Source organism: Alternaria arbusti (genome assembly GCF_024043155.1).
Source record: "Alternaria arbusti strain BMP 1465 chromosome Unknown scaffold_5, whole genome shotgun sequence".
In the NCBI taxonomy this organism is placed as follows: Eukaryota; Fungi; Ascomycota; class Dothideomycetes; order Pleosporales; family Pleosporaceae; genus Alternaria; species Alternaria arbusti.
Window position 1 is genome coordinate 1,531,117 of NW_026249945.1, and position 14,121 is coordinate 1,545,237.

The window sequence follows — 14,121 nt, forward strand, 5'->3', positions numbered from 1 at the left end:
AATCCCCAACAAACGAGCAGTCGAGCATCCTATCCCAACCAGAACGCACCGAACGAGCTTATTTACTATTTCACGGCGTCATGCAGCGAATGTACGGGCGCTAGGTGTTTGCACTACTTAACAACTTACAAACGAACAAAAATGAATCAATAACCAAAAACCCATCATGACACATTTGCTCACTGCAATTCTCAGTCTTTCCACGTATCGCTCTCACCCAACGTTGCCATTATCCAAGGATTTACCTTCCTGCCTTTTGCTTTGACTGCTGTGACATCTCTGACATGACAAAACCTGAGGCAACTCCTCGTTTCAGCCCCATCCACACCCCACATTTCCCTTCCCGTTTTGCTCTCCAGTTGTATGCGGTGTATGCCTTGGCCTAACGGGCTTCTGACAGCTTGCGCCTCAGTCAAGATTGTCAAGGAATTTGGCTGAACCCCTCTGTCGTAGCCAAGGTGGCGGTGGATGACATGCCTTGCGTATCTACTAATCTCAGATGTGAAGTTGGCATCACACGCCATATGGATTACTATGCCCATGAAACTCGCTGTAATCCGAGTGTTGCACCACCCTTTGTCTAGCAGTGCCTGTTCGTGCAGTGACCTGGTACGGGTATGATATGCATGCCCGAGTGTACCCGCGGATCGTTCTAGACTCCACACGAAGAACATGATAGCAATGTCGATCTTTAAGAAGATGGTAGATAGTGCGGTGTTGGGTTTGGCATTCGGTGCGGAGGTAGTGGTAGGCATAGTGAGCATGGAGCTGGAATTATTGTGGATCTGCGGAGATGTATGTTAGCGTTTGTCTAATCGGAAAGCAGGCGTAGGATGCAAGAGGGCAATCACGTACTTGCTGATCAGTTATGATGCCATATTTCCCCGCCCAAGGCACTACCTTTGGCGCTCGAAGCTTTCCTTGCTGCGCCAGCCATCGTGGGAGTGCTGTCACGAATGCTTTGAAGAGTCAGTTCTGGGCGGGTTAGAGATTAGTACATCCATTGTCCGCCACACAAATATAGGCTTTCATGGTCGGATCTTGCGGAGATGTGAGCACTGCGAGAGTGTATGGGTAAAGATAGATGACTGAGGTCTTGAAGCTGTGCTCGCGCTGGTAGGCGCATGATTGCGACGCCTGTGGGAAGGCATCAGCGTGGATGTGGCTTTGAAAGGCTGGGCTGATCACAGAACTACGTGTGTACGACCACAGCACCGCGATATCGCAAAGGAAATATTATACGTTGCTCTTGGGTGAGCATGGCGCGTCGCTGCGAGTAGGAAGGCGCGTCGAGGCGATGGTGGAGGGATGACGACAATACCTCGACGCGCCGTCGCACAGACCAACATGATCCCGCCTGCGCTCCTTCAACACCTCCATTACTTTCTGTGTCTCCCTCTTTCTCATGCGCGCAACATATGGAATTGCGCTATCGATTCCCTATCGATTCGGCCCTGAATATGTGTGGTCATGTAAGCTAGCAACCCGGTTCGCCATATCAGCAGTGGCCAATGGCCCTCAGAAGGCTATTTATCCTACTCGTTCCTGTATCTCCTGCGTGGGAAAGTCCTGCAGGCTGCGCGCAGGTCGCTCGTGGCTCTGCATGTGCTTACTGTCAGCACTCTATGCTCAGGATGCTCCATGATAAGTTTCCTTCGCCTGTCGCGCTTCTTCGATATGATCATTTTACCTTCTCTTCTCGACACTCAACATGCTGCTCCGAAGTGTTTTACCGCTATGCTTTGTTATACTTACCCAGGCTCGTACGCATCTCGGACGTACTGCGCAAGTGATTGAAGCAAGACAGCTCAGCAATGAGACGACATACGATTTCATTATTGCTGGTGGTGGCATTGCGGGGCTCACGGTTGCAGATCGTTTGACGGAGAACCCAAATGGTACATAACTCGCGTGCTCGAAAGGCTTCAAATTAATCGTACGCGATAGTCACAGTACTAGTAGTCGAATACGGCCCTTTCGACCAGAGAGAAGATGGTATCATGATCCCTGGTGCCTATTTTCCGGTGCCTTACCTCTGGCTGCCCTTGATGAGTACGCCACAAACCGCGCTTGGTGGTACATCGTATGGTGTGCCATGTGGCAGGGTGGTGGGCGGCGGGTCTGTCGTGAACGCCATGTTCTTCCATCGATCAGACGGAGAGCTCTATAACGCTTGGGAAGAACTGGGTGCGACCGGCTGGGGTTGGGCTGATCTGCTTCCATACTTCAAGAAGGTATGGTTTACTCTCGCTTTCTGAACCGTATGCTGATGAGGCGGAGAGTGAGACGTTTACAGCACCGGACGCGGACTATGCAGCTAGTCACAACATTACTTGGGATGTTTCCGTACATGGCTTTGAGGGCCCAGTGCAGGCTAGCCATGCTCCGTATGACTACCCGGGTAGTGGTCAGTCCTCATCACGTCAGTTGCAATATATAGAAGCTTACCATCAGTAAAGCCAATATGTACAATGGAGCCCTGAAGCTAGGTATCCAGCCAGCCCTGGATCCCAACAATGGCCGCGCTCAAGGCATATTCCGTCTCCTTCGCTCCGTTGATCCCAAAACGCAGACGCGTTCTTCAGCTCGAATCAATCGCTATGATAAGGATGCGGCGAGGCCAAACTATCATATCCTTCCGAATACAGCGGTATCGCGCATTCTGTTCGAGAATGTCACCGCTGTAGGCGTGGAGTATATTGGCACAACCAGTGGCGAGAAGCACACTGTCCGAGCGAGCAAAGAAGTCATCACAGCTGCTGGAAGCGTTCATACCCCACAGATCCTGCAACTTTCTGGGATTGGCGACACTGCTCATCTGAAGAGCTTGGTTATTGAGACTGTTTCAGGTCTCCCTGGTGTCGGTCGAAATCTGCAGGATCATCTGGTTCTGAAAGTGAATTACAACTGTACGCGACTAAACTCTATGTTTATCGTTTATAGGTCGGCTGATTGATACAGATACATCTAATCACTTTCCAAACGGCGGTTCCTTGCAGTCCAACGCCACGTACGCCACAGAACAACGCGCTCTCTACGACGCTGGAAAAGCAAGCGCATTTGACCTCACTGGTACAACTGGAAATCTCATGATCCAGCTACCGCTGTCAAACTGGACGAGTGACTCCGCATCCATCATATCTCGAGCATCCTCACTCTCACCGAGCGATGTACTTGGTAGCGATGTCGAGCCATCAGTTCTCGCCGGGTATGAGAAACAGCGTGCCATCATCCTCAAGGACATCAACGTAGAGGCCGTGGGTGGTTTATCATGGAACACCGGCCCAGAAACGAGCATCTACATGACCCGCCCTCTCAGTCGTGGCTCAATCACCATAAACTCAACCAACATCTTCGACGCTCCACTCATCGACTACGGTGCGCTGACAGACCCAACCGACCTTAATATGCTCTACACGATCTATATGAAGAACCGCGAACTAATGGCAACACCTGATATTGCCATTCTCGGTCCCATAGAGACAGCACCCGCACCGGACATCAGCAGTGAGCAAGATATCAAGGAGAAGATCAAAGCTGCCTTGCAGCCAAGTAACGCGCATCAGTGCTGTACTGCTGCTATGATGCCAAGAGAAGATGGCGGGGTCGTCGACCCGCAGAATAGAGTCTATGGCACGTTCGGAATGAGTGTGGTGGATGCGAGTACGTGGCCGCTTGTTGCTGGTGGTGGGCCACAGGCTAGTGTGTATGCTGGAGCTGAGAAGGTGAGTTTACGATTGAGAAAAGTGTGTGATTATGTATCCTGATGGTATTTAGGCTGCGGACATGATCAAGAAGCGTCACGGTTTGCTTTGAGGTCCACTTCTTGACGTCCTTGGCGTTCGTAAGCCACGGAGTGGACATTGGGAGGCTGTCGGGGTTTGCGGAGTTATCGCTCTTGACTATCAGTTGGGCGTTGATCTCATCTCACGTGTAGTCTACATTCAACACATAGTATTCTCACGCAGAGATGAGGTGCTTATGCGTCACTATTGAGTAGATTCTCCTAGCAGAACTATATATACTTGACTTGAGTACAGCAGAGGACGTCTTTCGCTGTTAGACTGATCTAATTGCACCCAAGATGGATACTTCACAGCTTTTCAGTGTCGAAGGCATGATCGCAGTGGTAACAGGTGGAGGAACAGGTAACATCTCTTCTTACCATCATGTCATTTAATCACCAAAGCAACCACTAACAGTACCCCAGGGATCGGCCTCATGATAGCCCATGCCCTCGCCTCCGCCGGCGCGTCCAAAGTATACATCCTCGGTCGCCGCGAGGACAAACTGTCCGCCGCAACCTCTCAACACGAAAACATCATCCCAATCCAATGCGACATTTCATCCAAAGCATCTCTCCAAGCCGCCGTAGACTTCATCGCCCAAGACACAAGCTACATCAACCTCCTGGTCGCAAACTCCGGTATCTACGGCCCACCATCAAGCTTCATGCCCGGCTCAAGCATCAAAGAGCTGAGGGAACATATGTTCGAGAAAACATCTATGGAAGACTTCACACAGGCCTTCCACGTTAACACTACCGCGACGTACTTTACTATGCTGGCTTTTCTCGAACTACTGGATGCAGGGAATACGAGTGCCATAGCCGGTGGGTTTGGTAAGCCACTGAAAGAAGGTAGCAAAGTACCAAGCATCCAGTCACAAGTCATTGTCACGTCCAGCGTAGGCGCCTTCCTGCGTGAATGGCAATGCGCACCAGCGTATGCAGGGAGCAAAGCAGCAATCATGCATTTGGTTAAACATGCCAGTACGGGGCTTGCGCCGCATAGTATCAGAACCAATGCTTTGGCGCCTGGATGTTCGTCTCCCCCTCCCGCAAACCTACCGGTCCGTAGCTAACAGCGTGTCAGTCTTCCCATCTGAGATGGCCAATGCAGTTATCGAAGGCAGAGACCCCAGTACAGAGAGCGTCGACGATCCGAACTTCATTCCTGCACGGAGGTTTGGCGGAGAGGAGGAGATGGGTGGGACGGTGCTGTATCTTGCGAGTCGGGCGGGGAGCTTTTGTAATGGGTTGGTTCTTGTTAACGATGGGGGGAGGTTGGGTGTTACGACGAGCACTTATTGAAGAGGATAAGGGTAAGGGGTATGTATGAGCAGCTGCTATGGAAATATGAAGGCAAGTCATATCTTCTCTTGTTCCCAGCCCTGCGCGAGAGTAGTCGCGACGCCGTGGCATGCGTGCTGTGATTATGACATCATAGCCGCTGAATATCCACCGCCTGATGCACGTCGTTTGCGATACTTGGCTGATCATGCCTCGCAGCGCAAGCTCCTTTTCTGACCAAAAAGATGTTTAATGTCCGACCGGCAAGCAGCAGCTGTAGGACGAAGCAAGACAAGGCTGAGCGAGAGCCTTTCACCCCAGCGTTGCTCAGCGGCAAGCGCTATGACAGGTGGACGACGACCCACCATCTACTGCCCACCGCCAACCCCAACCCCTAAACCAGCCTTTCACAAAATCCTTCGATACCACAAACCCTCCTTCTAGCTCCCAACCCATCACCTCTGTGTCCCCCACCTCCTCCCGGCACCACTTCCCCCATCCACACGCATCACACCGCCCCTCGGCCCCTTTCCCCATCCACCACGCACCCTCCTACAACACACATGCAACGCTCTTGGGATAATCACCGTAGACGCGCCGTACAGGAGTGGAGCCTCATACTACGCATCCAGTCCTGCATGGTCTGCTGTGCGACACCTGCTGACCGGCTTTGTGCGTGTGTGACGGGCTGTCCTGTGTAACGCGAGCAAGGAGGATATGCCTGCACCTGCCCTGCGGCAGGGTCCAGATGCAGCCCGGACCCGTGTTCTGAAACGAGCGTTTGTTTACTGCGTTTGGTTGTGTGGGTTCGGGGCGGTGTGTAGCCTGCGATGTGTGTATGTGGGGAGACGGATGGTGGAAAGCGGTATGTGGAAGAGAGATTGGTGGTTGGGGGATGTCGTTACGAGGTGGTGTGGGTCTGTTTTCGGTGTTTTGCAGCGAGTGTTTGGGGAGAAGTGATATGCGATCAGGCGTGAGCTGAGGTGTCTGGGAGTTAGGCAGGGGTATACTGTCGAAGTGTGGTTGCGCAGCTCAAGGTAAACTCTTTGGAGAAGCGAGAACGTGCATATCTTTTTTGGAACAACGTGAGAGTGGTGAGCAACGCGCGTCAGGTGGTGACAGTACCTTGCTTCACTCTACAGGTGGAACCGTGGGGTTGAAGCTCGTTACGATTATCATTATTCGCTCATGACACCTTTTATGCTAATCAGTACAAAGTATCCGGTACATGACCTCCTATGTTTCCGTGGTATCGCATGCGCAGCAGCCTTATACACACTAAGCTTGCGACATGTGCTTTTCCCAATTTGAGCGAGTGTGAACGTGATAAGAATGCGGGGTGTGTTTAAGGAGCGGCCCTGGCGTTTTGTCTTGATGAGAAGACATGGTAGTGATACTGATGTACAGGAATAGACATTAGCCGCCCAAGCAGAAAACAATCGTAACGTTTCGTAGCGTAGCAATGATGCTGAAAGCAATGCGGTGTAGAACATCGAGACGAATACATAGCGTTACAACACAGTGTTGAATAAGCAGAAAGGAAACATGGTTTGATGAACGCCAACCGGAAATGGCTCACCGGTTGCTGAGGACAATGCGAAAGCGTAACGTGAACCGAGCCGAGAGCCATGCTCATAATGATGACGGAGTGCTCGACGAGTCGATTGATGGGACTAAGATGCAGAGAGGGAACAGCGTGCTGACTGAAGCTTCCCGTCCAAGGATGCAGCGATGTGAGATGTTGTACATTGGCATAAATTCAGACCATTAAGTACCCCACGGTGGTGGAAAAAAAGATTTGGCTACGCAATAGTGACGAGACAAGAAGATCGATGCAGGCAGGCTGATCCGCCGTGATGCTGAAAGCGGTATCTCAGTAAGTGCTGTTGAGGTTTCCCATCGAGGTGCGGTGGAGCTGCACAGGCTGCATGTTCCGATTCTGGCACGACTCGCGATGCAAGCTGCGATTTCCTGGGGAGCTTCGTGTTTGGCTGTGGCTGAGAGGTGTGTAGCGATGACCACTGACAAGTGTGCAATCGCTCGATGACTCGCCACTCAGCGAGTTCCGCTTTGACGACGAGTCAGGGCTGTAGCTGTATAGATTCGTCTGTGAGGCTGGTCGTGTCATTGGGCGTGTCTCACGGACGTAGGAGTAGTTTGTCGCTGGAGCTGGCGCACTCATGCCTTCGAGAAGACCAGATGTACTGAAGTTCAGCTCTAGCTGAGAAGCAGCGGTGGTTGCAGTCGCATCGTCCGCGGTCGACGTTGTATTTGGCATGTAGCTCATCCTGCTCTCCGCGTTGTCTGGCATGACCGGGGATATTAGTTGCGTAAAGGCATCTGCAGATGCCGCCCCGGATGCGTTGGCGTGACTCTCGCTGTCGGTAGTCCACGGTAGTAAGGATTTCGCGAAAGAGCCTCTACCGTCCATGCCCGAAGTGCCAATAGCCTGGGCCGAGCGGAGACGAGCATCTTGCATCTGGTCTACAACATGACTGCTCTGAGCCGGGCTCGGTTGTGGCATTGGTAGTTGTCTCCTAGGCACACTGGAATCCATAGGGAGAGGTTGTCGTGGATGGGGTCTCTCAGGGATAGTCAATTGCAGAGAAGACATTCCGGTATTCAGAGGCGATACGTCCGAAGGTGTGGCTAGTTGACCATTTGGATGACCGAATTGTAAGTCCTGATCAAAGTATGTGCTTCCTTGCTGCAAAGACTTCGCAGTTGGCTGAGTCCAGCGATAGGCAGGTGCGTACATGTTTGTATTTGCGATTGCTGTAGACTGTGGTAGATATGCGGGTGGCTGATCGAGAGGGTAGGCGTCAACCGGCGACGTGTCTTCTGAATAAGGTAGAGTCCATGCTGAAGAATAGGCCGGCTTTGAATCGAGTTGCGAATACTGCTGATTTGGCATGGGGCGTGCATAAAGACCGCTATTGCCTCCCGTAGAGTACATGGACATCATGTTGTTATGCGCAGTGGCCATACCACTGAGGCTGTAAGCCATGCTCCTGTCGTCTAGCACTTTGTGGACGGAATCGGATCCCACCTGGCTGAATGAGTGAATGTACAAAACGCAAGCAACTAACGTACTCTGTGAAATTGACAGCCTGCCGGTTCTACTCCAGCCGTTCGACAGTTGACGCACCCAATACCATTTCCAGGATCGCCGCTGCATCGAATCTTCCTCTTACGGCAACGCGCGCACTGGAGGCAATGTTAGTAAAAGTAGGAACAGAATGTATGGAAAATTTAGTTAGGAAGGCAGTCAGGAATTGTGTTCTTTGTGGATGCTTCCGAAATTATTGAAACACATGTTGACATACCGCTACTGCAATGCGACGTCTCGCTGGCCCATTTCCCATCATGGGCTCTTCCATGCTGGCTCGGTTATGCATACCGCCCACTGGGCCGCCCATGGGATAACCTCGTGGATTTTCTCGCGTATTATGGGCCAAGGACAGCGGAGCATTGCGATCGCTGTACATGTAGTTTGGATAGGATAGGTTGTGAGGCAAACAGCGTCGCGGACTGCCGTACTCCATGACTGACATACTGACGCATCAACTGAACGTCAGCTATTTCAGTCATCATGACCTGAAGTCGACTTACATCTCACAAGGATACCAACAAGATCAACTATTGGCGAATTACCCACAGGTATGATTCGGATAGCGTTCGCGGGATGCAACGCCCGAGTCAAGAAAGGGCAGTAGTTGGTGACTGGACCGTGGGCGCTCCTCCAGGGAGAAAGTGTAATGAACCGGTGAGCAGGTCATACGATGATCGGCTGGCAGGATTATGTTTATAACCCAAACGAGTTCCTTGCGTCGGCAAAGACTGTTATACTGGATAAGAGAATGATGCAGGGCGAACGTGGCTCCAAAGATTGGCTTCGAGTGTGAGTGTTGATCAGGAATTTGTTTGTGACCTCTGTCCCCCATGAGAGCTATCTCGTTAGTGCCTCCGGACACCTGCATGCATGGACGCGGTACGGTGACTGTACAAGAACCTGGGCCTGCGCTTCCCAGAGAGCACTGGCCAAGCCCCGCGGAGAGAAGACAGGTGAAACATTGTACGGCCTAGGTCCTGTGAATACTTCTTCATGACAAGCGCCAGAGCCGAATGAAGACCCATGAAGTATGTGATGTGGCCCCCACCCCTTCCTCGATGGGGCTATCTCGTAGTCGTGAGGCTTTAGCAGATACCCAATCGGACAAACACTGATGACTTTTCCTGTTACAAAGAAGCCACGTTATCAGCTACGCTTGATCTTTCGCAAACAGTCGATGGATGTTTGTAACTGACATGGTGTTACCGCGGATCCGGGATGTGAGGCACGGATTTGACGATTTCAATCGACTTGCCCTAATCCAGGCCGAGTGCGCCAGGCTCGCAGGGGTGTCAAAAGAGTTAGTGCGCTACACTTGCGAGGAGCGGGCTTTCTGTGGGGGATAACACGCTGTCGACCAGCGAAGGAAACTACTAAGGGCTCTCAAGTCTCGTAGTACTGCTTGTAGCATATATTGGCACATTTGATCCTGGTAAGGGTCTGTTGTCAGATCAACTAATCGCTTCGAGCATACATGGCTTGCGCTGAAACGTACCTGCAGATGATAGCCAGCCTCCTTGAAGACCCTCTGATTGGCTGACTGACGAGCCAATACCGCTGGTAGTACCTCAAATCACGTCATTTGCTAACAATCTGTTCAGCCTTACAAGTTTGGCTGCTGAGGATGGTCCAGGGAGTTGGCAGAGGATTGTACGATTGGCGATCCAACAGCCCTGCACTGAACATGTATGCTACCGCTGGCATCTATCCCACAGCCCCACGGCAAACGGATATACGTGGAAAGCTGGGGTAAGGTTCCGGTGGGTCCCATGCCTATTATGGATCGCGGTGAACGAAAAGAACTGGATCCGATGATGGGCCGGCTTCCAGATGGTACCACGTAGAGCCGATATGAAGATGATGCTACGTAGCGTATCTCAAAGTAATGTTCCGTGTTCACTATGAGTGACTTATCCGAGCGCGCTCGAAGCTTGAGTATGCCAGGGGGTGAAACAAACCTGCTCTGCACCTCGAGGGTCCTAGGATTAGTAGCGCTATGGCATATGGTGAGGACCGGAATTGCTCGATCTGTCGATGTAACAAGCCAATGTGCGCAGCACAGGCCAGCGCCAAGCTGCAAGCAAACTTCGATGCGCATCCCATGTAAATGACCCATCATCGTAAGGCGATCTTTCTGGGCTCAAAGCTTCATACCCCGGTTCAATGCATCGATGTGCATTAGCTTGTGCATCAACTCGCACAGTCATGTTGGGTCAGGCTATACCCGCATCCGGTCTGAAGCCCGTGGGGTTGGGATGACAGGCAGATTACAAGGCTCGTGGATCCATCGTTGCTGTGCGTCTTTGGAAAGTTAGGTTGCGAGTACGCATGAGCGAACTGCTGAAGCTCCGTCTTCGCAGTGACAGTGTCACCACACCTGTAATTGTCAGGCATGCTGTGTCGCCTCCCTGGAGCAGAAGAGCTCCTGCAATATCGAAGACAGCAGTGATAACAGAGATTTCTCTACTTCCAGCGAGATAATCCCGCAGTCCTCGAAACAGGATAAACTGGTGACTCTAGTCTGGGCTGGCTGTCAGGCTTCGGCTGGTAGCAAGTCGAAGCGGGAAGCAGAGGCCCGCTCCAGGATTTTGACAGCCGGTGGTGGGGAGATATGCCCAATATACAAAACGATGCCCTTTGGTCCAATGCTCCTGACGGACGGGGCCGGGGATTTCGGATCGATATGCAGCAGGCAATGCAGTGGCTGCCCGAATCTGAGTGCAGGGATTGCCGTCAGACGCCGGGTAGCACTCAACGGTCCGCCTCCCAAAAGTACTCAGAGCTCTTTCTTGGTACTCGCACTATTTCCGGACAATGGCTTGACAAGCGTGGAAGCCTGCATCTCCCAGGTGCATCCTAAGTTCGATCTGTCAACGTCGGTAGTGTATGCATCAGGACGTTGCTCTTGCATGTAGACAAGCAGGGCCAAACGACGATCTGAAGTGCGGGCTGGTGTGAAGGCTGCTGGGGCACGTTGCCCAGGGAGTATTGGCTCAGCAGCTTGCGAGACGTGAAGGTGGAGAAACGCGACCTGTACCTGGAGCTAGACCAGATTGGGCGTTACGTCATGATGACTAAGCGTCAAGGCTACGCGGTCTCGGATGCTGTCGCGCGCGCTGGCGAACCTTTGCGACAAACACTCGTTCTCGGCACAACATAGCCCAAACCATGTCTGTGCTGCTGGAAACGTCACTCGGAGATATCACCATCGACCTGTTGGTTGACGATGCGCCCAGATGCTGTGAAAAGTAAGTCGATCCAATCCCTACGCGCGCCTTGGGTTTTCGCACCTGCATGCTGCATGCTCCATCCCGCTGTCTTCCCAAGCTGAGCATAAACAGACACTGACGGTTTGTCGCCTTAGCTTTCTCAAGCTGTGCAAAGTCAAGTACTACAACTTCGCCCCCGTCCATAGCGTCCAACCAAACTTCTCCTTCCAGACTGGCGACCCCATCGGCCCTGGGTCCAAAGACAGCGACGGCGGTCGCTCAATATGGGGCTTGCTCGACCCCGCACAGCCCGCGAAGAAGACGTTCGTACCCGAATTCAAGCCTAAGCTCAAGCATGCCGAGATGGGAACCGTCAGCATGGCGACCGCGCCGAACCCCGAAGATCCAGACGAGCGGTTCGCCGGCAGTCAGTTCATCATAACGCTGGGACAGAACATCGACTACCTGGACGGCAAAGCGGCCATATTCGGAACAGTGGTAGAGGGTTTTGACACGCTGGAGAAGATAAACACGGCATATATCGATGACCAGGGCCAGCCACTCAAAGACATCCGCATACTACACACAGTCGTCCTCGACGACCCATACGACGACCCCGCCGGCCTCGTGGAGCCACCCGAGAGCCCTGTACCCTCCGCCGCACAGCTCGCCACCGTCCGCGTCGCGTACGATGAGAACCTCGAGGAGGACAACGACCCGGAAGCCCTGGAAAAGGTACGCAGAGAACGTGAGGCGCGCGCACAAGCCCTCACGCTCGAGATGGTAGGTGATCTGCCATTCGCCGAAGTCGCACCGCCTGAGAACGTGCTGTTCGTGTGCAAGCTCAACCCAGTGACGCAAGACGAGGATCTGGAGCTTATCTTTTCGCGATTCGGCAAGATTCTCAGCTGCGAGGTCATCAGGGACAAGCGCACAGGTGACAGCCTGCAGTACGCCTTTATCGAGTACACCAATCAGAAGGACTGCGAGCAGGCCTATTTCAAGATGGATGGTGTTCTGATCGACGATCACCGCATACACGTCGACTTCTCCCAGTCCGTCTCCAAGATTGCCGACGATTGGCGGGACGTTACGAACAAGAAGCGGAGACGGGCTGCAGGTGGTTTCGGTGGTATCGACAACCTCGAGAAGAAGAAGCAGTATCGTGATGGCTCCGGACGCCAGATCATGTCGGATTCTGTTGTCAACAACTTGGTGGCCGATCGCGACGTTTCAAAAGATACTGCGCCACGGCCGAGGGATACCGGAAGAGATGAACGACGAGACGACACACCGAGGCGTGAACGGAGGACGGAATACCATGACGACCGCTTCAAGCGAAATCGTAGTCGGAGCCCCAAGCGCGAACGTCGCGACGGTGATGATGGACGGTACAATCAGAGGAGAGAGCGAAGTCGTAGCCCAAATCGCCATCGTGACAGCCGTCGGGAGAGGAGTCGGGATCGCTATCGCCGGGATGATCGGGACCGTCGGCGATGAGGCCACCATTCTGTAGATCGAGGCGCCTTCGGTGTTTAGGATTAGGGCCATGATTGTACCGTCAGTAATGCGACGTCTGGCTGGTCATTCTTAGTAGTTAATGCAAATCCTCATAATTTGCCAACGCGAAACACGGATCTGGTCACATCTTATCGCGCGGTCAGATGTCATATATGGTCTATTTGCTTTTCGATATATTATAAATGTATCTTCTATTACTTTGGGAAATGACTGACTTTAATGTATATTCGTTAATGCCCGATAACAGAATCGAGAGTGAACTTCACGCTTTGATTACCGTGAACTTTCCAAGTGTGTGTAACATTATAGTTGAGCAGGCAACTATTGGGCGTCTGTTACGTTACGCCGGCGGTTCACTTGAAGGTGCTGCCATGGAGAAACAGCACGTGTAAGCGAGCCAGGCATCGTATTATACGGTGACGCGATGGTAGGACAGTCTTCTTTCCTGCGCATTTGCAATGTTTACCAGCCGATGAGGTTTGAGGTAGTGAGCTGCTTAGTCGGGAAACATGGCTTTCGTCGGTTTACCGTAGTGAGGTGTAGTGTGTTGTTTGAGGTTTGGACTCTCTGTCCCTTCAACCTGAGACGGCGGTAGTATCATGCGGGAGTTCTTCTGCATCCTCCTCCTCCTCACCATTTATCCCCTTCTCAGCCTCATAAAAGTCGATGAGCTCATCACAGCACGACCACCAAGTAGTCTGCATCTCCAGCTCTTCATCCAGCGCCTCAAGAAGACCCTCAGGCGGCATCACCGGCTCGAAGATGCGGGCAAAATGCGTCTGGAGCAGGGCGCGCGCAGAGTCCCAACCACCCCGACCCATCCCCCTAACGAACTGCCAGTAATCCACACGACAATGAGGTATCTCGCGGAGTAACTTGTCTATGAGACTATCTGCGTCCCCACCTTGAGTTACTGCGGCGACAGCGGCTTGGTAGAGACCCGATTTCAGCGTGAACTCTGCGGGTTCAGCATCGCTAGCTTCAGCTATGGCGGCGGCGTAAATTTCGCGGTAGTGTTCGTAGTTCCATGCCATGCACGGCGGGATTTCGAGACCAAGCGCGTAAGGTGGGAACCAGTCGTTGCGGAGAAACATGGGAACAGCTGTTGCGCCGATACAGCGTGGTGCTGCGATTGCATTATCCCAGTCGATGATTCCGGTTACGTTGCCCTCCTCGTCGCAAAGGATGTTTTGCAGGTCGAGATCGTG

The 14,121-nt window shown here is 52.6% G+C and overlaps 3 protein-coding genes across 3 annotated transcripts; 2 read left to right on the forward strand and 1 right to left on the reverse strand.

Moving 5' to 3' along the window:
- Positions 1-2,464: 2,464 nt before the first annotated feature.
- Positions 2,465-5,092, forward strand: J4E86_005039 (uncharacterized protein; the record flags this gene model as incomplete). The annotated part of the gene is made up of 5 exons (XM_051445575.1): positions 2,465-2,909; positions 2,962-3,725; positions 3,778-3,805; positions 4,211-4,822; positions 4,875-5,092. The coding sequence occupies 5 exons, from the start codon at positions 2,465-2,467 to the stop codon at positions 5,090-5,092; spliced, it is 2,067 nt and encodes a 688-aa protein (XP_051303672.1).
- A 1,852-nt stretch (positions 5,093-6,944) lies between these two features.
- J4E86_005040 (uncharacterized protein) lies at positions 6,945-8,033 on the reverse strand (the record flags this gene model as incomplete). Its single annotated transcript, XM_051445576.1, has 1 exon — positions 6,945-8,033. The coding sequence occupies one exon, from the start codon at positions 8,031-8,033 to the stop codon at positions 6,945-6,947; it is 1,089 nt and encodes a 362-aa protein (XP_051303673.1).
- Positions 8,034-11,351: 3,318 nt separating this feature from the next.
- CYP6 (Peptidyl-prolyl cis-trans isomerase cyp6) lies at positions 11,352-12,892 on the forward strand (the record flags this gene model as incomplete). The annotated part of the gene is made up of 2 exons (XM_051445577.1): positions 11,352-11,431; positions 11,548-12,892. The coding sequence occupies 2 exons, from the start codon at positions 11,352-11,354 to the stop codon at positions 12,890-12,892; spliced, it is 1,425 nt and encodes a 474-aa protein (XP_051303674.1).
- Positions 12,893-14,121: the final 1,229 nt, after the last annotated feature.